The sequence below is a fragment of the Propithecus coquereli genome, unplaced genomic scaffold (genome assembly GCF_000956105.1).
Source record: "Propithecus coquereli isolate 6110/MARCELLA unplaced genomic scaffold, Pcoq_1.0 Scaffold27, whole genome shotgun sequence".
Classification (NCBI taxonomy): Eukaryota; Metazoa; Chordata; class Mammalia; order Primates; family Indriidae; genus Propithecus; species Propithecus coquereli.
In genome coordinates, this window is record NW_012148285.1 from 8,436,273 (window position 1) to 8,458,697 (window position 22,425).

Consider the following 22,425-nt stretch of genomic DNA (forward strand, 5'->3'; position numbering starts at 1 on the left):
TGTGTCTGGGAGGAGACCCACTTTCCCCTTACGTAATCCTCACGCCCTCTCGGAGGCAGAGCAGAGCGGGTACAACGGAGTCCGATGGTCGTTTCAGAAACGAAGCCACTATAGTCACGCGGCTGACAGAGTCAGGACTTGAATCCAGGCCTGACCCCTCCTCTCCTTCTCCAAGTCTCTGACTGCCCCTCCCAGCTGTGCCCAGGTGCAGGAGGGACTGTGTCTCACTGCGCGGGTCACTGCAGGTCCCCAGCTGGGGCCGGCCCTGAATGTCACCCTCCCAGCCCTGTCCTGGCACAGGATGCTGCTGTCTGGCTCTGGTTCATCCTCATTCGCATCTGTGCCCACCTCCCGACCCCCCACCCCGGCTGCCAGGGCTGCTGGCTGCCCCAGAGCCACTCCCCAGGGTTCCTGACCAAGCAGTCCTGGCACCCTCTTCTGCAGCCTTGCAGAGAAGTCACCAGCCCACTGCCCTTCCTGGCCCCCTCGGCCTCAGAGCAGGCTGCGTGACACGCTCTGAGCTCCGGCTGCTTCCTCCAGGGTGGCCCTAGGTGTCCGAAATGAAGCATGAACCTGCGGCCCCTTGAGCGCTGTACTGAGTAGTGAGGTCGTGAGTTTTGGCATCAGAAGCGCTTGGGCCAAAGTCTGGCCCTGCCTTTTACACACCGCAACAGGGACAATGTCTTTACCTTTGTGAGCTTCAGTTTCCTCATGACACAGCCTGGGCGAAGTGTTAGCACCCACTAGGTGCTCAATAAATGGCGTTATCGTAACACATTGACTGCCACAGTAGAAAAATAGTTTTTTTCCCTGGGGCCACGGTGTCTTATTAAAACAAAACAACCCTTTCCAATTTGCTATTTTTTATTGTTTTCTGTTCGTGAGTCATATGTAGTGCAATCCAGGTTTTTAGGATTGTCAACATTAATTGTAACAATAAGAACATCAACAGGTAAGAGTTTCACGAACCAATTGAGGGTTTTGCTTCACGAGGCCCCTGGCTCAAAACTCGTGTGAGTTAAATACAACTCACGTGGCAGTCAGCGTGTTAACCCAGCAGCTGTGCAAGAGCCCGGACTCAGAGAGGGCTGATCCCAATTAGCGTCACCATCGCACCCATCACGTGTCCACACTCTCGGGCATCCTTTCATTTAACTTCGTCCCGGGCTGGGTAGTTAGCAGCCCCCGGGGTGGGTAGTTAGCAGCCCCCGGGGTGGGTAGTTATCCACAGCATTTCCGGGTGAGGAAAAGGTTCAAGACCTCAGGGCTGTGTGAGGTGGGGGAGGCAGGGTGGCCGGGAAAGGGTGGGCGCACGGCGGAGGGCTTGCAACTGTGGCCTTGGCGGGGCATGTGCCTGGGACACGCGCTCCCTGGGCCTCTCCCAAGAGCCTGGAGTCCAGCGAGCAGGACGCGCTGAGCGGACCCGGACCCCACAGAGGTGAGGGGGGCCAAGCATGGCTGAGGGGCGCTGAGTAGAGTTTGGGGGTGGGGGCGGGGGGTGGTGACGTCACCAGCATAGCACATGGTGGCCCTAGAGCACGGGAGCTGGGCAGGGGCTACGCAAACCCTACGCAGCCCACCGGCTCCACGGTCTAGGCGCAAAGGGCACCCAGGACACACCGAGGCAGGAGGGAGTGGGTGGGTTCCTTGGCCAGACCCCTGGGGCTTCCGGGGAGCAGGAGCTGTTCCTGGGCCATGGGAGGGCTGAGGGTGGCCGGCTGGACCCGCACTGGCGTAGGGGGAGGAGGCGGGCAGATGCGGTTGCACGGGGGCCACACGGCCACTGCAAAGCCCAGGACCCGTTTCCCATGAGGGATGTCTGTCGGGTCCCAGGGCCAGGACCAGGGTTGAGAGAGGCAGTCTGAGTGCCCACGTTGGGCACTGTTGTCACGTGCGAATTTGCTTTGATGAAAACTGCACTCCCCTCTCCGAGGGACCCTGAGAGCCCCCCCAGGCCCACCAAATTATTCTTGGAAAGCTCTGAGCCCTGGGGAGGCTCTAGGTGACGGCCAGGCGAGGGGCTGCCCAGGTGAGGGGGCTGCCAAGCAGGCATCCAGGTGGGCCTGGCCACACCCACCTGTCGGGTCCTGTGTGGCCTCCCCCCGAGTGGAGGTGGGCCCCACGCTGCACGGGGGAGCACTGCCCCAAGAAGCTCACTGGGTTCTGGGGGTGCACACGCTGGGGCTCTGCTCAGACCCGGGTTTCTGGCTGCGGCCTGGCCCACTCTGGCCTCATCCCGGGGACAGGTCCTGTGGCTTTCTCTTGCTGGGGCCCGATTGGCTGGTGCTTAGGGGTCTGGCTGAGAATGAACTCCCCCCACAAATGCGCTTCCTCCCTTCCTACACATGCGCAGGAAGCCTTGGCCCATGTCACCCTGCGGCCAGAAGATCTGGTCCCCCCAAGCTCTCCATCCAACTTCAATCCACACTGTCACCTTGGCCTACGGGGCCCCGAGTGCTCTGCCCCTGCCCACCCCTTCCACCTCCTCTCCCTCTACTCCGTCCTCACCCAGCACCCCTGCCTGGAGCGCCCACCTCCCGCCCTCACCTGGCTGGCTCCTTCCTGTCTTTCTGGGCACAATTTCGGTGTCACCTAGGAGGAGCCTTCCTGCCCTTTCTCTCTAAACTAGCCACACCCGCTGTCCGATCCCCCGTTGAGTTTTCATCTGAACGCTGTCGCCATGTTCCTAGAATGTTCTTGTGCCTTTATTTCATATATAGTTATTTACTGTCCGAGGCCTGTGAGGCCCGCGCGCGCAGGGACCAGACATTGTTCCGTCCATTCCTGTATCCTCCGGGCTCAGTGAGCGCACGTTATCGGAACCTCAGTAAACCTCATTTATTGAGCGCCTCGTCCTTCAGAGGTGTAGTTAGCACCTGCTGCATGCCACATTCTGTGCCAAGTGCTCCGTACCCGTTAGCTGAGAGGAGAGGCTCAGCGCTCGGCTCCCTGGGGCAGTAACGGCACCTGCTGGGGAGGCTGCCGTGAGACCTGGGAGTGCGTTTTCACAGGGTTCCTCCCCCTTCCCACCCCGTGCCCCGCCAGTTCAGAAACCCGTCCTGTTTGCAGTGGGGTGGACCTGGTGCAAGTCACTGTTGAGCTGTGTGACCTTGCGTAGGTGACTGCGCGTCTCTGAGCTTCCATTTCCTCATCTGAGTCCCCAGCTCAGGGGCGGCTTTGATGCTGGTCCAGGGCTGTTTGTGCACCTGCACGCAGTCCTTGTCATTCCAAAGAGCTGCTCCTGTGCGTGCCCCAGGCTGCTCACCTACGCTCGCCGCACCGGCCCCGACGCGGGCCCTCGCACACACAAACCCTCCTCTCACTTTTCATTCTTGTAAATTGACGTCAGCGCTGCTGAATCATGAAGCTGAGGTTTGAGAGAGAGACAGAGAATCTGCACCCAGGAAGCCACATGGTGGGCGTGCGCGCGCGCACACACAGACACACACACAGACACATACACACACACACACACACACACAGTCTTTCTCCCCTTCAGTGGCGCCTGCACAAAATTTCGGTCACACGGGGCCTGGATCGCATTTCCTGGGGGCTTTTAACATATGTACTCACTGTACATATGTTAGTATAGACTTTTTTTCCCCCAAAATGACTCTCGAAGGGACGAAGGGGCCAGCTGTGGAGTATGACTAGAGCCTTTATTCTAAGCTGTTCCGCTTCAGGTTTCATAAGGGGAATGGGTTTGCGTATCCATCACTTCTGGAATGAAAATAGGATTTTTACACTTTTTTCAAACAAGGAAAAAACCTTTAACATACCATAAGCTACCTGCCAATTCACCCCTCTTTAGAGGCGGACTTGTTTCCTCATCTGTAAAATGGGTTGTTGATAGCACCTAAATAAACTGTAAGGCCGGGGCGAGGCTGAATGCTTGAACTAGTGACTAGACAGCTGGGACCGGCGCCGGCAGAGAGCGTGCCACATGTAAACATCAACAGCTGCTGCTGTTACTGTGACGTCAGAGCACTGTGTGGCCTGGTGGGACCCAGCCTCTCAGACAGTCCTGAGTGGGTTTGAAAAATCTGGCTCTGCCACTTGCTGTGTGCCCCACTTGGCCTCTCTGGGCCTGTCTTCCCACCTACGGAGTGGGGGAGGGGTTTCTAACTCACAGGGTGGCTGTGAGGCTTAAACAGGGCAGTGCGGGCCCAGCAGCTATAACTGACATCATAACCTGACCCCGAACACTGCCTTCTGGGATGTTTCCCGTTTTCCCAGGCACCAGCCAGGACTGGGGTGAGGGGTGGCAGGAGCAGCTAAAGAAAGAACAAGGACAGGACTCAATTAATCCACACAGTGGAGAAGGAAGGGCAGGGGGTGGCTAAAAATAAAAAGCAGAGATTCTGTGCGAGTAGAGGCAGGACGTCACCTCCTTCCCTCCCACCCCACCTCATAAAGGATGAAGTTGCCACAGCTCTGAGACCCTAAATCTCTTCTAACCCTTGAGGCCTGGAACCTATTTATTCCCCCAGACGAGCCTGGGCAGCTCCAGCTCTTGGACCATCCAGTTAATTTTATGCCACACTGTCGAGTCTGAAAGGTATTATTAAACATTAGCACACTCCATTATCAGCACGTCCAAGGCTGCAGAGGGCCCTTCTAACTTCTGAAGATAAAGTGTGACATGTCCACAAGGCTGCTTAACCCTGAGCCTGAAAATAACTCAATTCACCGTGTTCAGCAGTGAGTTCCCAGCATGGCCCATCGGTCACGTCGGCCACAGACACAAGAGCAGCCATCAAACCCATGCCCTGGGCACTTGCTGCTGCCATGGGCCCGCCCCACAAGCATCCTGGACTGACCCTTTCCTCCCCTGGCTCCTGAAAATATCACCTCCCCCTGCCCCATCACACGCAGAAAGTTGTCCATTTTAGAGGTAGAAGTGGAGGCCCAGGGAGGCAAAGGGAATTGCCCACAGCCACCAGCAGGGCCCCCTGCCACCACAGACCACAAAGCCTCTTTCTGGCTCCAAGTTATGTGTTCACCAAAAAGTACAGAACAGGGTGGGGGAAAAGGAAGTCAGACCCAGCCCTGTATCCCCATCCCATGTGAAATACGTCTCCCTCGATGGCATTTCAGAATGTGCCACTTCCAAACGCTCACCAAGCCCCCACCCAACCCCCACGCTCTTCCTGGAAGTTGTTGTGCTCATAGAACCAAAGAAGTTTCCTCTCTGTCATCCATTTGAAACAGATTCTGGGGTGGACAGCCAAAAAAAGGCTTGAGTGTCTTCGGGTGTGTGCATGCAAATTTACCCATTACTGGGTTTTCTCTTCTGTAAGATGGGGTAAGAGCCTGTACTTCACACGGGTGTATCTCTATAGGATTAAGTAAATTTAAGCATAGAAAGTAAAGAATAGGGGCTGGCACACAGTATGTGCTCATATGTGAGCTGCCATCTTACCCCGCACACAGCAAAACCAGACCCCTGCTTTCTGTCCCTGTCAGTCGTAGGTGGAACTGTGCAGGGTGCCCAGCCACAGAACGTGCCCCCCATGCCACCTCCAGCTGAACAGGTCACTCTTAGGACCCTTCTCCCTTGGACATGTTCAGAACCAAGAAAAACTTCTGGCCAAAGCACACGCTCTAGAAACCTTTTTTTTTTTTCTTTAAAAAAAAAACTTTCATAATAAAGTTTATTACCTAAACTGGCTGTAAAAAATATAAAATAGGATTCTGCACAGCAGAAAAATAAAGCCAGAGACCCTCCCCCAACCCCTGGTTTGTGCAAAGATACTGGGTGTATGTAAACATGACGAGGTAGGAGGAGCGGGTTCAGGTCCTGGCCCCAGATACAGTTAAGCTGCTACAATGACCAGGGGGACCCAGAGGGAACACCAGAGGGAAGCATCCCCAAGAGGTGAGGAGGGGTCTGCAGCCTCGTCTCCAGCTGAGAGCGGGAGGCGACTGGCCCCCACACCCGCTCCCTCCAACCCAGGCGGGGAGGGCACCCATGTGGTTCCAGTCAAATAATAATAATTAATAATAGAAAATAACAATGCGCCCCAGTTAATGCTCCGTGCACGGCGGGCGCGGCCGGTCAGATCTGGAAGGGGAAGGAGCTCAAGTAGTCCCGGAGTACGGGGTTGAGGGGGATGCGCGCCAGGTTCTCCCGGCCCACCGTGGCCACGATGCGCTGGCGGCACAGCTCCTGCAGCGGCCGCACGCGGCGCTGGCGCAGCGGGGCCCCCAGCATGCGGCGCGGCGCCGCCACGTAGTGCTCCAGCAGCTCGAAGAGGCAGTCGAAGCTCTCGCGGCTGCCGTCCAGGTGAAAGCGGCCGGCCTGGAAGTGCACGCGGATGCTCGTGGGGCCCGAGGCCATCTTCACGCTCAGGGCGAAGAAGCAGTTCCGCTGGCGGCTGTCGCGCACCAGGAAGGTGCCCACGGGCTCGGCGCGCAGCCGCTCGTGCGCCCCGTGCACGCTCAGGGGCCCCCAGTAGAAGCCGCAGGCGTCGAGGAGCGCGCTGGCGCGGGTGATGCGCCGGTAATCGGCGTGCGAGCGGAACGTGCGGAAGTGCGTGTCGCCGGGGGCCGGGGCCGGGGCCGGGGCCGGGGCCGGTGCCGCCAGGCAGGGCCGCGGGCGCGCGGGGGCCGCGGGCGAGGAGGAGGAGGAGGAAGAAGAGGAGGAAGAGGAGGAAGGCTCTGGCCGCCGTCGGGGCTCTGGTGCCGTGGAGATTGCATTGTCAGCTGCCACTTGGTTGTGTGCTACCATCCTACTCGAGGGGCCAGCCGGAGGGGTGGGCCATAGCGTCCGGGGGTGCGCTGATGGGGAGACAGAGGCAGTGAGCCGCAGCGCCCCGGGGAGTCGGGGCTGGGCAGGTGAGCGGCCGCGAGGCAGCGCGGGAGGGGCGCGGGAGGAGCACCAAGTGCGCGTGGCTCCTCTGAGCCTCGGCGGGCTCAGCTAGAAAATGGGCTCTTCGGTCCGCGGAGCCCTTCCCGGTGGCGGGGGCTCGGGGGGCGGAGTCCACCTCTGGGGAGCGGAGAGGGGGGCGTGGAGAGGTGACCGAGAGCAGCCCGCTCCGGCTCCAGTCGTCAGGCCCGCGGCTCGCCGCCCCGCGGCCGCCGCCTGCTGGCCAGTCCGGGATCGGCGCCCGGTCCCGGCGGTTTGGGAACAGGCAGCAGAAAGACTGCGCTGCGGGAACCCCGCGCGCGCGGGGGGCGGCCTGGGTGGGGCCGGGGGGAGGGGGGCGGCGAGTGCCAGAGGCGTGGCGGCTGCGACCCCAGCACGCAGCCCCCGAGCCAGCCCGGCTCCGGCTGCTGGCCGCCGGTCCTTTCCTCCCTTCTCCCTCCCGCCTCCTTGCCCTGTGCCCGGCTCACCTGGCGGCTGGGCGCGGGGCGGCGGGGGGCTCCGGGGCGGCTCTCGCGCATGCTCCGGGACCGGGAGCCGTGCAGCTGCCACGGCCGCAGCTCGCTCTGCTCCGCGCCCGCCCCTGCACCAGTCTTTTAAGCCGGCAGCGCGTGGGGGCCACACCCCCTGCAGGACACGCCCCCTGCAGGATACGCCCCCAGCGCCACTTTCGGTTTCTCTTTCCGTCGTGGCGTTGTCATCTGCTAGTTGTTTGCGGTCTCCGGGTTTCTCTCGCTGGGGGTCCTGCAGCTGGACTTCGCTAGCACCTGCCCTAGCACCGCTGCATCCAGGGGCCTTGAACCTTCAGTCACTTTCTGGACATCCCCTTCGAACCTGGCGACCCCACTTTAGCCCCTGCGCCCTTCGGTCCCGGATTTTTGCAGCCAGGCCCTTCGGGAAGCACTGGACTGGCCCCGACACACGCCCCCTACCCACCCATCTGGGGCAGATCTGTCCCCTACTCCCCCGGAGCCGGATCCCTCCAGGAGCCCCCAGGAGGTCCCCCCCCGGGCCTGCTCCCGCCCCGCGTAGCCCCGGAGCCGGTCGACTGCTGATTGCCGTTTCTTGGTTTGGGCTTCCCAGGAAGCGGCCGCCTGACCACAGGCTTCGGAGGAACGCCTCGGCGGGGCGGGAGGGGCGCCTCGACGCCGGGCCGAGTTCCTCGGAAACCGGGCGGGGTGTTCACGGTCCCCAGCGGCCTCGGCCGCCCTCCCTGCTCTCCCACTGCGACAGCTGGGGAAACTGGCCCGGGGAGGGGCTGTGATTTGCAGCGGCTGGCGGATCGGAAGCTCCGGACCCGGCTCTCGCCCTCCCTGTTTTCATTTTGGGGAGAAAGAGCAGCCGGGCGCCTCCAAACGCACTTTGGCGACCCATGAAAAAATGGTGCAGTTGCAGATGTGGTGATCAAAAACCCTACTTCCTTGGCCCTCCTCGCCCCCTACCCCTACCTCATGGGTCCCCCTCCCGCTGCTCCATCCAGCACTTGCCCTTCACCCCCGCCCTCCCCACCGCACACACATTGGGGCTCCGGATGGTGCAGGCTCGGTGGTCAGGGCTATGATTTGTACACGTGTGTGATTTAGTGCTTCTGTTTGTCGTGGACGGCCACGGAGCAGGTCCTGGCTGGTACGTGTATTTGTGAATGAAGGCCGGTAAGGAGGCCCAGAAACTAGGGGGCACACAAAAGACTCACCAGGCTGGCGGGGGCTTGGTGACTGGCCTTACGCTGGCACACACTGCCCTCTGCAGACAGCTCTCAGACAGATGCAGCCCAGACGGCTCCTCTGCCCGAAGTCCTGGTGCCAGGTCCTTCTTCCCGCGTCCTCAGCCTTAGAACTCCAGGGCGCCCCCAGGCAGAGCCCAGGTTCCTGCGTTTGCTGGTGAAAAGGGGGTGGCCCAGAATCAGCCTGGCTTGGACCCCATCAGCTCCCTGAAGTTGTGTGTGTGGCCAGGGCTGGTGATAGTCGCTGATGTAGCTGTTTGGCACGTGCGCCAGGCGGTAACAGAGAAGGTGCGCAGTCGTGTGTGCTCCAGGGGTCAGGTGCTGTGGTCATTCTGGAGATGTCGACTGAGCACCGCTGGGGCCCACACCCTGTACTGGGTGATGGATAAAATATAAAGCAGGCAAGGCATGACGGGTCACACCTGTAATCCCAGCACTTTGGGAGGCCGAGGCAGGAGGATTGCTTGAGGCCGGGAGTTTGAGACCAGACTGAGTGACATAGTGAGACCCCATCTCTACAAAAAAATAGGAAAAAAGAATTAGCTGGGTGTAGTGACATGCACCTGTAGTCCCAGCTACTCGGGAGGCTGAGGCAGGAGGATTGCTTGAGCCCAGGAGTTTGAGGTTGCTGTGAGCTATGATGACGCCACTGCACTCTAGTCCAGGTGACAGATTGAGACCCTATCTCCAGAAAAAAATATGTATATGTGTGTGTGTACACATATATATGTAATTAAAAGCCAGACTTTGGACTCAGACCCAATTCTAACTCTGCAGCTTTCTAGTCTGTGACCTTGAGCATGTGATTAACCTTTCTGCCTTGGCTTCCTCATCTGTGAAATGGGGATAATAATAGGACCTCCCTACTAGGATTGTGCTGGGGATTAAATGGGCGATTATGGGTCAGGTGCTGAGAAGAGCCCCTGGCGTATAATAAGCACTCAGGAGGTGTTTGCTGTTGTTATTGTTCTTCGGAGGGTGCCTGTGGGTGTGGCAGCACGTTGGAGCCCACAGACACGTGGCTTCACCCCTCGTGTCCATTTTTGGAGCCCTAGCCCAGGGAGCACAGGCAGAGAAGGCATGGCAGGGGAGGAAGAAGAGGAGGAGGAGGAGAGCTTCTTGGGAATAAACTAGGCACACGTGGCCACCGGTGACAGTTACCTTTGGTTTCATTTTCTGAAATCCTGAGTTTAAAATGAAACCAAATCCAGATGCCAGAAGAGAAAAAGGAAATGTGCTGATTGACAAGCGTCTGGTCCCACAGGGCTGGGCACCAGCTCACGGGCAGCCAGGAGGTGTGAAGCCCTTAGGAGTCAGACCCCACAGCAAGGTGGGGCCAGGTTCCCACTCCAGGCCTTCTGCTTCCCAGCCGTGGGGCCTTGAGCAAGCGACTTGCCCTCTTGGGGCCCCACTTGCCCCATCTGCAAAATGAGCATTGGACCCTTGGTACTGCACACAGCAGCCATGTGTGCAAAGCCCAGAGCAAAGTGCCAGGCACAGAGCAAGTGCTAGGCACACGTGACTTCTTGTCACAGGGCAGATGAGTCAGCCCTATGTCCACAGCTTGCCAGACCACAGCCAGATGTGCAGCAGGTCCTGGTAGCCCAGAAGTGAGGGGCCCGGCGAGCAGCTGGGAAGAATCACGATCCCCGCCCATGGAGCTCGGTTCAGTTTCTCGTTCCAGCTCTGGCAGCGCCGTGCTGGGAAGAGCAGCCCCTCGTCAGGGCTCGTAATCCTGAAACTGGCCTCTGCCCCGCGGTCTTCGCCCTCCTTTTCCTCTAACGCATGGGGTAGCGCGGTTCCCGTGGGAGTCTGGGCCCCTGGGGTTCCCGAGCTGTGGGGATCACGGTGTGAATTCTGCCATCCAGTGGTCTGGTTTAAATCTGTCGCTTCATAAGCGTGTGGCCTGGAACAAGCTTCTTAGCTTCTCTATGTCTCAGTTTCCATACTTGTAAGACAGGGGCAGTGACGCATCTATTTCACTCCTTCAGTATTTATTCAGCAGGTACTTATTGAGTGCCTACTGCGTGCTGGGCACTGGGAACTCGGGGGTCTTCAAGCAGACGTACGGGAGACAGTGCAATTCACATGATAATTTCAGATCTGGCTAAGTGCTGTGTTGGACATAAACAGGGAGAATGGAGCGACTGGGTGTTGGTGGGGCGAGATAAAGCAGGTAGGAAAAGCCTCTTGGAGGAGGTGACATTGGCAATGAGGTCTTTCAAAAAGTGGGGTGACAGCTGGTGCAAAGGCCCTGTGTTGGGGGTGATGGCATGCACAAAGATCAGAAAGGAGACGGGTGTAGTTGGTTTAGAGAGCAAGGGGGTGAGTGTAGGGGCTCGCCAGGGTCCGACGGATCAGGAAAAGCTTGTTGGACGGTGGGAGGGGTTTGGATTTTACCATGAGAGGGTGGGGCAGCCAGCAAAGCCAGGAGCCATCATAGGAGTGGGTGTGGAAAGACCTCTGGCTGCTGACCTACGGGAAATTGTTTAGCCACATGAGCTATCACGGTGGCCTTGGGACACACCTCATTCCCTGACCCCCTGGGTGTGCCTACACTAGCCCCTGAAATGGGAGAGAAGATAGTTGTCAGGGACAGCTGGGACGTTCATGCTTTGGAAAGAGCACTGCGCGGAGAGTCCACGCCTAAGTTCTGGGTCAGTCCTCACTCCCCAGGAGACCCTGGGGAACAAATCCCCATTTGCTGAGCCCCTGCTGTGGGCCAGGTGACGGTTTTTTGGTGTATTATCTTATTCAATCTCTCCCTTGGTCCTGTGATTTGGAAATTGTGTGCTGCCGTTTCTTATATGAGGAAAGCACAGCTCGGGGAGCTGGTGGACCTTGACGAAGGTGTTTTGGGGAGCCCCGGGGCTTGGGAGAACCCGGCTTGAAGGCCTCTGTCAGAAGAGGTTGCTTTGCTGTTGGGTAGAGCAACAGTCCCCAACCTTTTTGGAAGCAGGGACTGGTTTCATGGAAGACAGTTTCCCCATGGATGGGGGCTTGGGGGGCGGAAAAGCCCAGGTGGTGGTGCGAGCGATGGGGAGCCACTACAAATACAAACGAAGCTTCTCTTGCTGGCCCGCTGTGGCCCAGCTCCTAAGTTCCACGGAAGACAGTTTGTCCATTGTGGGGGGGGTGGGGAGTGGCAGGGGCAAAGGGGGGAGGCGGAGCTCAGGAGGTGATGTCCAGCGAATTCCTAACAGGTCACAGACTGGCATCAGGGGGCTTCAGCCCCAGGGGGTTGGGGACCACAGAGGTAGAAGGTCCCTTCTGTTCTCACAGCAGCAAACAGTGTGTGTTTTGGGGGGGAAGGGGGTGCCGAGCTAGGGGCACCCAGTACAAGGAGAAGGTATGAAAGGCCAGGGGGCGATGACGTGAGCAGTGGACAGGCCAGTCCTGGGGAGACTTGGCCAGACTCCGCCCGCAGGCCCCCGTCCCTGTGTAACAGGTGAAGAAAGGAGGCGCTAAGTCAGAGATAGTGAGAAGCAGCCAGTGCCACCTGGCTCTCAGAAAGCAGTCGCTGTTCTTCTGTGAACGGCTCCAAAATGGGAGGGGCAGGAAAGGAGAGAGCAATGGTCAGAGGGTCCAGACACCCCTGTTCCCAGTCCCCACCTCTACCAGTGATGTGGCTTTAAGCAAATTAATTTAACCCAGCGGCCCAAAGAAATGTCACAAAGCCCAAGCGTGGAACGCCCAGTGCCTTTCCCTCAGTAAGTCCCTGGGGATCTGACTTATTCCGTTTTTACACACTGTTCTAATAAGCCAAACCAGTCCCACCCCCCATAAGGGACAAATTAGGTGTCAGCAACTGACAACTAGCAAGTGCCGTCGATGTAGAAGGGGAGAAAGAATTTGCAGAAGCTGTGAGGCCGGACACAGGGACTGACAAACCGCAGGCAGGGGACAGTGAGAGCCCGGGCAGGAAGACCCTCACGTCCAAAGGCCCTCACTGTGACGAAGGCCACTGGCCAGGTGCCAGGAGGAGAGGTTGGCTTTGACCCAGTTCTCTCCAAGGAAGCACCTCGTTTTAGGGCACACAGACCAGAGGTAGTCTCAACACGTCCCGTGACGTGGGAAGCCCAGTGTCTGTTGGCGTCAGTGGCACCTGGCTCAGCTGACAGGGCCCCGAGCAGGCTTGGGGAGGGGGTGACCCTTGACTGAGTTCTGAAGGAAGATGGATCTCGCCAAGGGAGGGGAAGGGAGCGCTCCTGGCAGAACAAGATAAGAATTTAAGGACCTGCAGGAGATGAGGCAGGTAGGCAGCCCCAGCCCGGCCCTGATGGCATATGGGAGGGGCAGGTCTGGGGGAAGCAGCAGGCTGGACTGGCCTGTCCCTGCCCTGGGGCACCGGGTCCCTCTGGGGAGGGCCTCCTGGGTCACCTTGCCCAGACAGCGAGCCCAGAGAGGTGGCCGATGTTATATTCAGCATGCCTGTACTGTCTCGTCTCAGATCCAGCAAAGCTTTGCCAAGCACTGATTAGATGCATTCACTGATGCTCGTTCCGTTTTTTGCTTTTTGATTTTTCATTTCCTCATACAAAATAATTAAAGCATTTCCCCTCCCCAGAGGTAACCCCAAACACCAGCTTAGTCCGTGTCCTTCCAGATCTTTCTCTGTGCACTTACGTGCTTGTGCTTTGACCCATAAAAATAGTGTTTCTCTATGTAGGATGTTCCCCTCTACAAGGGGTACATCTTTCTCTATTGCACCCTCTTCCCCGGATAGCATGTCCTGGCAATCTGCATCGATCATGTATAGATCAACCCCATTTTTCTTAAAAGCCACATATTCCTCGGGGTGGCCATTTAGCCCTCTCCTGTGGATGGACACATAGGTCGTTTTTTGCAACCTGCAAACAACGTGGCCTTGAGCCTCCCTGGACGACCTCAGGCACGCGTGCCTGTGCATGTTCACCCCGCCAGTAGCATTCAGGGCTATGTTTCCCTGTGCCCTGGCCAGCACTCATCATCAAGCTTGTCCATTTTCACCTGTTTGATGGGTACACAAGTGGCATCTCATTGTTGCTTTAATGCGTACTCCTCCTTCCATTTATTCAAGAAATATTTACGTGTGCCAGGCACCGTGCTGTGGACCAGGCGCAACAGTGAAGCCAGCACAGCCCCTCCGGAATCTCCATAAAACAAGGAATGCAAAACAGGCTCAGAGAGGTTAAGAGACTAGCCTAAGGCTGCCCAGTGAGGGGCGGGGGGAGCTGGGTTTGAATCTGGGTCTGTGGCTGCAGAGGTGGAGGTGTTTTTCCTCCTGAATCTCCCCTCAAATGGGCGTCCCCGCCCCAGTCTGTGCTGCTCTTCCCCGGCCGCTCCTCCCCCACCCCTCAACCCGAGACCGCTGGGTTTCCGCTTAGTGACCACTCGGGCCTGCAGGAGTGACAGCCCCCAGGTGACTGAGCGGACAGCCCCACCACGGGCCAGGCCACGTTTCGGTATTTCCCACACCTCCCTGCACCCCAGCCTCCCACTTACACGAAATCTCTCCACCGGAGAGTCAGCGTCCACGTACCCGCTCCACGGCGGAGTTGGTGTCTCTCTCTGTTTCCCGAACGTGGGGTTCCGGCAGACCTGCCCACCTGCTGTCCCCCACGCCAGCCAAGCCAGCGAAAGAATGAGCCTGCGGCTGGATGTTTCCCTCTTGTCGTCGCGTGTCTATGAGGACAGTGTGCACGGGTGAGTTGTGTTCCTGCACGTGTGTTTCGGCGCGTGAGGGCCTGCCTGTACGTGGAGGGGCGTGTGTGTACTGGGGGTCTCCGTGTGACTGTCGGTCTCTGCGTCTGAGTGGGTGCACATGGCTGTTTCTTTGTCTATGTGACTCGGTATCTGTGTGCTGCGCCACTTTCAGCTGGGCGTTGGTTTCGCCACACACATGACCCGGTCCATCTGCTCATAACAAAAGATCTGCTGCCTTCAATAATCATATCATAAAAGGACACTGCCCAGGGAGTAGGGAGGTCCTTCGGTGAGTGAGGCTTAAAGTCCCTGTCCTTACCTCTGACCCTCTATCTCTGCCTCCTCTTCCAAAATACGCTCCCCAGAAGGTCTTCTCAGACTCTTTTGCGCTGCAGTGTCAGTGATCATCATGGCTTAATGTGGCCTTGCATTTTTAATAGGGAACCGGGAGGTTTTGGGCAAAGCATGAATCTCTAATCTCAGACCTGCCTGCCAGGAGACCTTGATCAAGTCATTTCGCCTCTGAGTCTCACCTTCTTCATCTGTAAACTGGGGGCAAAGCCTGTTGCTGGGGGTGTGTGGATTCAGTAGAAAACCGTTATGCCAAAGCCTCTGGCACCTAGTAGGTGCTCAATAAATGGTAACTTCTGAGTCTGCTTGGGCCCTTCCCCGTGGCTTCTCACAGGGGTGCATGGAAACAACCTGGCACATTTCCCTGCTGTGAGGGGAAGATGAAAGGACCCAAGGAAAGGAGACCGACATTGATTGACATTGACCGATTGTACCAGGCCCATTGCACTGCCCCGGCCCGGCTCAGGCTTCCCGGAGGCCTTCCTCCACGGCTCCCCTCCCTTCCACCGCAGACACCCCGTCCCGTCCCCCTTGCCCACCTGCTCACCCCATTCCTGCAGCCCAAATGCCAAACGAAACACAAAAGGTAACCACGGCGGCCACGCATCTGGCGCGGGCGTTGGCAGTCTGCTGAGACGGAAGGTCAGAATCGTGACCCCCAGCAGACAGTCAAGGCGAGTGAGCCTCAGAGTAGACGTGACTGGTCCACCGTCCCCCCACCGGGAGCGCGGGAGCCAGTGCGAACCCGAGTCTGACCCTAAAACCTAGGCGGATAGGGTTGCAGGTCAGAAGCTAATTTACATGATGAGACTGTGACCACTCCCAAAGCCTTTTATCTGGCGGCTAGCGCTCCTCCAGAAACCGTCTAGTCCTTTCTATGCTGAATTAATAGCAAAGGCTCGCTGAGTGCCTACTGCGTGCCAAGCTCTGGGCCTAGGTGCTTCACACACGCCACCTCATTCACCCCTCCCGGCCCCAGCGAGAGCACCTGCACCCACGTTGTGGATGAGGAAACGCGTAATCTGTGTCCACATCTGTCCCCTAACTCAGTTGGAAGCCACGTGGGTACGGGGACCTTTATTTGCCCTCCTGGGCCGTAGCCCAAAGCCTAAACAAGTTGACACCCGGAAAATGTTTGCTGGAGGAGGAGGAGGAAGGCAGGACTCTGGGCATGCTCTTGGGAGGAACTTCCAACCCACCTGTGTCAGAGATCCCCAGTGCTCACCTAGCACAGGTCACCATCCTGCCCACCGCTCTGCCCCTCCTGCCCCTACGATCCAGTTTCCATGCAGCAGCCAGTGCCATCTTTGAAGACACACACCAGACCCTGTCATCCAGCCAGTGAAGACCCTCCCGTGACTACTTCACACTGAGAGCAATGTCCGAGCTCCTCCCGGGGGCCTGCAAACCGCCGCGTGGCCGGGCTCCCGCCTCCTGTGCCACTGGCCGCGTAGCCCGTGCAGCCTCTCCGGTCCATAGGACACAAGCCCTTTCCCTCACTCGGGCTTTGGTGCATGCTGTTCTGGAGGGACAGAGCCTTCCCGGGTTGCCCCATGTCACCTCGCCCCACTCCGTCATACAACTTGTCTTAAGCAGGAGGTCTTGTGTTTGTGTTTGGACTGCAAGCTCCATGAGGACAGGGCCTTTTGTGTCTTCTGTGTGTTCCCAGAGCCTGGCACAGTCCCTGAACAGACTCGGCCCCTTAGTAAAAGTTTGCTCAAGTGGCAGCTTTGAAGACTACTTTACAGAATCGCTAAGTAAGGCTCAGGTTGACCACCACCCCGTGTCACAGTAAGTGCACAGGATTCAAGCTCAGGAGCGCTCTGGACTGCAAAATGCACATTCCTGACCCCTCTTCCTGCCTGTCTGCTGCCGTGCTCTTGGGGGAGATACCTGTGGATCCCATGAGCAGTGTGTGGATCTGTGGGTGTCACATGTGTGTGTCTATGTGTGCACACATGTGGGAACGTACAGGGCCAGGCGCAGTGTTGCCCATCCACTTTCAAGGCCTCTTGGCATCTCTCCCTGTTCATTTCCGTGCCTGTGCTGGCAGAGACCCCTTACGCTTTCACGAGACCCCATCACAGGCCCGTCCCTGCCCCCACGTGACCGCTTCCCTACCAGGCCCCTGGAAATGTGACACCTAATCCTAGAGAAATCAAAATGCCAGCTCCAGGGTAGTCAGCGTACAAGCTTTAATCAATGTTGCATAGAAATCATCGCAGTAACATGTTCCTGCTAAAAGATTGACTTTGTCCTAGCATTCCATGCGTGATGGGCTTCTCATCTGGGTGAAACACACAGGAACAAGCCGGGGAGCGCCGTCTCGTCACTTGTATCTCCGCCCTGAGAGAGAGGAGAGGGAAAGGACTTTTAACAGCTGAGAACTTCAGTCACTGAACTCTGCTTCCACCCACCCATCCCTTCTCCTTATCATCCACCCATTCATCAGCTCACCCAATTCAGCTTTTCATCCTTTCCCATCCTGCTCCATTAGTCTAACTATCTATCCTCCCCATCAGTTCAGCGACTCCAGTCTGCCATCCAGTAAACTATCAATTCACTCAGCCATCAGAACTCGGCCATTCAATTCATCCACCGACCCTATCCTTCCAAATAATCAAATCAGCCAGCTACCCAACCAGCCAACGAGTGCATCCATCCAATCCCATTTATTCATCCATCTGGCTAATTGCATCCAACTTTCCTGTCATTCGACCAATGTGTCTATCCATCCACCCATCCATCCATCCATAGATCGCTTCTGTTACCCATCCAGCTACCTCACCAAGCTGCTAGTGAATTATTTACCCACCCAGTCGTCCACCCAGCCTCTCGACCCATCATGCTTCCATCTAGCTAATCTGCTGTCTGTCCATCCTCCCAATCAACCCGTCCAGTTAAAGAACCAGTCCGTCAATGCGTCGTGCATGCCACTAGCCACATGCCATTGTGTCCCCTCCCCCTCTCCGCCCCTGCCTGTGGTTCCTCTGTGACCTGGCTTGGAGGCAGAAGCGTTCACCTCACTTCCCCCAAGGTCCAGCTGACCTGCTCCCCATCGCGCGTGGGCCCCGGGGCCCTTCTCCCCTGCCCCCGCCTGAAGGGTACCTGTGCTCCGCCTCTTTGTTTTGTACACCTGCTGGATCCTCTTGCCCACCTTTCTCTTGTTCACCTTGCCTTCCAAGGTCTTTCTGTTCCTGGGGCAGCTGCCACAGTGGGTGGTGGGCCGCGTGGGAGAGTGGTGGGAGTGCATGGTCTGTTTGTGGTGCTTTGGTGGCCGGCTGGGGCTTGGGCTCTGGCTCTGGTGGCCGGATGGGCTGCAGGACCCCGGTGGGCTGCGGTGGCTGGTCGGGCTGTGGCTGGAGCTCCGGCTGCAACCCTTGTTCCGTCTGCGACTCTGGCTGCAGTTCCGGCAGTGGTGGCTGCAGTTGCACTGGCTGCAGGTGTGGCTTTGGGGCCGAGAGCCGTGGGGCTGGGTGTGGGTGATAGGAAGGCTCTGCATCTTGGTGTCCATGGGAGGCCACGCTCGGAGGGGCAGAGGCCTCCTCCTCCTCCTCCTCTCCCAGCAGGCCCAGCTTTACAGAGACCCTGGTGGCTCCTGGTTATATAGTTGGGGCCGATTGTGATGGCACAGGCTAAGGGTGTAACAGACGCGGCCCAGCTAGGACAAAGCCCCCCACCCTCACCGCCAGGGTGGGGCAGCTTTCAGGGCACCCTGGGGCAATCCCATCTGGAGGTTAAGGGCAGGGCCCTTGGGTCAGATTGGACCAAGTAAGCCAAATCCACCTCCCAGGTCTGCTGCTTCTGCACGATCAGCCCTGGGCCTTTATCTCTCTAAGTCCTAGTGTCCCCCTCCTTGGTCCTTGTAGAATTGGGACAATAATTGTACTGACCTCGTACGGACATCAGAAGAATTCAATGAGAAAACCTATGTCAAGCAGTTAGCTCAGGCCCGGGCCACAGTGACAGCTCAGTAAACGTCATTGACTGCCATGGTCAGCGTTTTCTTCCTCCGTCCAGCAGCTTGGGTGACAATAGTGCAGCCCTGACCCCAGTGGCGGGTGGCCGGCGGTCTGTAAGATAGACAGTTAGTGCCCGGATAGGTGTCGGGCAGGTGATGAATTCGTCAGATGCCCAGTGGCTGAATGAATGCATGATGGATGATAAGAATACCTGAGTGGACCGACAGGTGGGGGTCCCACTGCCCCCCTGCCCAGCAAGATTTAAAGCCGGGAGATTTAGACCCAGGTTCAAATCCCAGTTTGCACCAATGTCCAGTCTTGGTAGGTCATTGTGGTTTTCAAGGCTTGGTGGCCATCTATGACGAAAGGGGTGTCTGTCCTTCTTTCCTGGTATCGTGAGCCCGAGAGGCCTGTCAAGCCACAGGAGGCCCCTGGAAACCCATCTTCCTCCTTTGGGTTCCTGCGTCCTGACTCTGCTTCCCTCCCTGCTAGTGGAGCTGCATTTCAGCCGCACTGCCCTGCTCGCGCACCGCGGCACGGGGAGGAAAGCCCACGCTTGCACGCGCGCACCAGGCCCCGCGTGACCTCCCTAGGCCCGGCGGGTCCATCCAGAGCCGCAGGCTGCTCCCGGGTCTTGGCTGAGGCCCTCGGGCTTAGCTCTCGGCCACTCTTGGCCCACACAGCCGCTTCTCCCTCCAGAGCTCCCTCTGTCCCCACGTCCCTCCCCAGCGGGTCCCGCCCATGTGGACTTCCCGCTCTGTGTTGCCACGCACAGCGTTGCTTCTTGTCTAGAGGATCTGCTATCACCCGCTTTCATCGAAGTTTGTTTCTTAATAAATGTGTCAAATCACTCACAGGGAGAACTACCCTGCTACTTCCCGCTTGTTTGGGCTCTGGGCCCCACCCTTTCCAGGCAGCTTTGTCCTCCAGCTTCACAGTGACCCTGTGTAATGGGCCAAATGCTGGCCCCAAAATCTATGTCCGCGTCTTACCCCCCAGAACCTGCCCATGTGACCTTATGTGGCAGAAGCGTCTTTGCAGGTGGAATTAGGTGAAGAAGCTTGGGCTGAGAGCATGCCGCACGCAGTGGGCCCTAAATCCACGGCAAACGTCCCCGTGAGAGACGGAAGGGATGACACAGGGAAGAGAGACCTCACGCGGATGGAGGCAGCGAGACGAGCTATGCAGCCACAAGCTGAGTGATGCCCGAGCCACCGGGAGCTGGAGGAGGAGGGAGGGATTCTCCTCTGAGGCTTCCGGAGGGAGGGAGGACAGCCCAGCTGACACCTCGATCTCTGGAACCATCAGAGAATAAATTCCTGTCGTTTTCAGCCACCAATTTGTGGTACTTTGACACAGCAGCCCTAAGAAACTAACACATCCTGGGAGGCAGGTATGATTGTCGTGTTTTAGAAAGAAGGAACAGGCTCAGAGAGGTCGAGTAACCAGCCCGGAGTCCCACAGCTAGGCAGTGGCAGAGCCAGGATCCAAATCCAGATGTAGCCACCTGGTATGGGCACTGTCGGGTCCGCGGGGATTAGTGGGAACGGGCAGCTCTGTTCTAGGGGCCCTGCCTGTGCGGGGCCCTGTGGGTCTGGCTGTGGGGAGCGTGTGGGGCCACACCGTGAAGACTCTGGGCCTCCGGATCCCCCTAACTCACAGCCCCCACTCCTCCGCTGCTGACCCCCACTTCCCCACCTGCGAGCGCCTCTGCTGTTGCCTTTCCAGCCCTCCCAAGGAGGACCGCCCTCTCCGACAGCCACGCCCTCACGACAGTGACCCCGTCCCTCAGGCAGGACTGCGTTTTGTTGCTGTCAGGGCCCTGGGGACTGGCGTAGGCTCTGACACATGGCAGGGGCTCGACCCATGTTTGCTGGGCACCTGGACAGGTAGGTGGAACTTTGGGCTTTGGAGAAAAAGACAAAGTTGGCCCATTGCGTCACTTGTGGGGACAGGGGAGAGTCTTGGGTAGGTGGGACCTCCCCCTTGCCTTCCACCGCCCTCTGCCTTCTGCAGGCCCAGCGGTGGCCTCCCGTCAGGCAGCCCTCAAACAGAGCCCCCAGGGAAACTAAGGCCCTCCCAGGAATGCTGCCTCCCCTTCCCCACCCCCACCGCCCAGACAGGGGTCCTTCTGGGCCCAGACGCGGCTGCCTGGAGCACCGCAAGGGAGCAGGGCAGAGATCACGTTTGTTGTTTCTTTCATTTATTTTTAATTTTTAAAATTTTTAACCAGGGAGCATAGATTCAAGTTGCCCCAGCTCTGTGCTTCCTCCTTTGTCATTTCTTCTGGGAGAACGGGTGAGAGAGCCGGGGAAGGGGCGGCAGACACAGCCTGAGGCTTCCCCTGGAAGGTGTGCTTAGCCACACTCTGCGCCTCTCCCAGCAGCCTCCCTGGGCTCCCTCCGCCCGTCGCTCTCACGGGGCACCGTCTCTGCCCCTGGGGCTGGACCCCTTGAAGAGGACAGGAGTGAGCCTCCAGGTGGGGGCACAGATGGTCACAGAGCGGGGGTGGCAGCGGAAGCTTCAGTGCTGAGAAGGAGCTGGCCCCCACCTGTGGGACCGCCCTGCCCCGGGCAGCAGGTGACCTGCCGTGGTTCAGCTCCTCCTAGCGTCTGGCCCCCCTCCCCCCAACACTTCAGCGAAGTCTCCTGGCTCACTGACCCTCAGGAAGCTCTCAGGCTCCCCCTTAAGCAGGGAGGGGCAGGCTGAGGCTCAGAGACACACAGTGACTTGATCGAGGTCACACAGCTAGCAGAAAAGAAATCTGAACCCCGGTCTGCTGAACTCCCAAGCCAGTGTGCTCTTAAGAAAGGGCTAGTTAGAGCAGCAAAACGGGGGTGGTGCTGAAAGAGGTGACACTGTCCCTCTGGGTGCTCTAGGCCTGCGCGTGCTCAGGCTGGGGGAGGAATCCCCTTGCCCAGGAGATGGGGCTGGCGGAGACGCTTCCCAGTCCAGGCTGCCGCATCCGCTGCCCTCAAAGCGGGAGGACCTCTAGCTGGGTGTCAGGAACACGGTCACCAACCCCTGCTCTTCAGCCTCCCTTGGCAGATGGTCGCCCTCCGGGCGCACCCACACACCCCCCGCACGCCCACCCCGCACTCGTGCGCACCCGTGGTACCAGAAGGGACAGGGTTAGGGGAAACCAGAGAGGAGGGGGCCTCCTCGGAGACTTTTTATTGACTCTTTTCTGAAAGTTCTGGCTGGAACAGCGCGGACACCCCCTCCCGGGCCGTCGTGGTCGGGGGTCAGGAGTGCGTCTGCTTGGGCTCAGAGCTCTGCTGGGCCACGGGGCTGTCTTCGGCCGTCTCCTCCTGCTGCTCAGGCTCCATCAGTAGCAGCTTGCCCTGAACCGGGAGCTCCTCTTCCTCCTCCTCTTCCTCCTCCTCCTCCTCCTCCTCCTCTTCTTCCTCCTCCTCCTCCTCATCTTCCTCACCCTCTGATGACAGGGAGAAGTTATCCTGACTTACACAGGCCACAAGCTTCTTCATGGAGGATTCGTGGCCTTTCCTGTGGCCTGTGCCGTGGCCCGTGCCGTGGCCTGAGCTGTGGCCCGTGCTGAGCTTGGCACAGCGGGAACCCATCGTCCACTTCGCCTGTCTCTCTGGGACAGGAGAGAAGGCAGCTGGAGGCAGTGAGGGGCCGTGAGGGTGGAGGCAGGGCGCTGACATCACAAAGGCCCCTGGAGCCCACCCCGCTCGGGGACCCAACGCACCAACCACAGGGCAGGGCAGCTGGGGTGCCACCTCTATCTGCCTTGTTTGCTTTGGCAAAAGGCCCCCCTTAGCTAGGATGAGAGTTTGGGATAGAATTTCTGGAAGCAAGAGGGACACACACAGACT

At 58.4% G+C, this 22,425-nt stretch overlaps 3 protein-coding genes across 3 annotated transcripts; all 3 read right to left on the reverse strand.

Annotated features, from left to right (window-relative positions):
- Positions 1–5,630: 5,630 nt before the first annotated feature.
- Positions 5,631–7,409, reverse strand: SOCS1 (suppressor of cytokine signaling 1). Its single transcript, XM_012647572.1, has 2 exons — positions 7,336–7,409; positions 5,631–6,780 (listed from the first exon to the last, which is right to left on the reverse strand). The coding sequence occupies exon 2, from the start codon at positions 6,728–6,730 to the stop codon at positions 6,059–6,061; it is 672 nt and encodes a 223-aa protein (XP_012503026.1). The 5' UTR covers positions 6,731–6,780; positions 7,336–7,409; the 3' UTR covers positions 5,631–6,058.
- On the reverse strand, positions 6,732–21,954 carry TNP2 (transition protein 2 (during histone to protamine replacement)). The gene is made up of 4 exons (XM_012647540.1): positions 21,930–21,954; positions 17,733–18,149; positions 7,336–7,448; positions 6,732–7,181 (listed from the first exon to the last, which is right to left on the reverse strand). The coding sequence occupies exons 2-4, from the start codon at positions 18,136–18,138 to the stop codon at positions 6,732–6,734; spliced, it is 969 nt and encodes a 322-aa protein (XP_012502994.1). The 5' UTR covers positions 18,139–18,149; positions 21,930–21,954.
- Positions 21,832–22,167, reverse strand: PRM3 (protamine 3). Its single transcript, XM_012647625.1, has one exon. The coding sequence runs from the start codon at positions 22,165–22,167 to the stop codon at positions 21,832–21,834; it is 336 nt and encodes a 111-aa protein (XP_012503079.1).
- Positions 22,168–22,425: the final 258 nt, after the last annotated feature.

Excerpts from the sequence above, each read along its gene's own strand:
- TNP2 (XM_012647540.1), bottom strand. The coding sequence starts at position 18,138 with ATGGACACCAAGATGCAGAGCCTTCCTATCACCCACACCCAGCCCCAC. Across the intron at positions 7,449-17,732 it reads AACAAAGAGGCGGAGCACAG|GGGCGGGCGCGGAGCAGAGC; the intron begins GTACCCTTCAGG and ends AGACTGGTGCAG. Across the intron at positions 7,182-7,335 it reads GCCCCGCGCCCAGCCGCCAG|GCCGCCCCCCGCGCGCGCGG; the intron begins GTGAGCCGGGCA and ends GGCCCCACCCAG.
- SOCS1 (XM_012647572.1), bottom strand. The coding sequence starts at position 6,730 with ATGGTAGCACACAACCAAGTGGCAGCTGACAATGCAATCTCCACGGCA.
- PRM3 (XM_012647625.1), bottom strand. The coding sequence starts at position 22,167 with ATGGGTTCCCGCTGTGCCAAGCTCAGCACGGGCCACAGCTCAGGCCAC.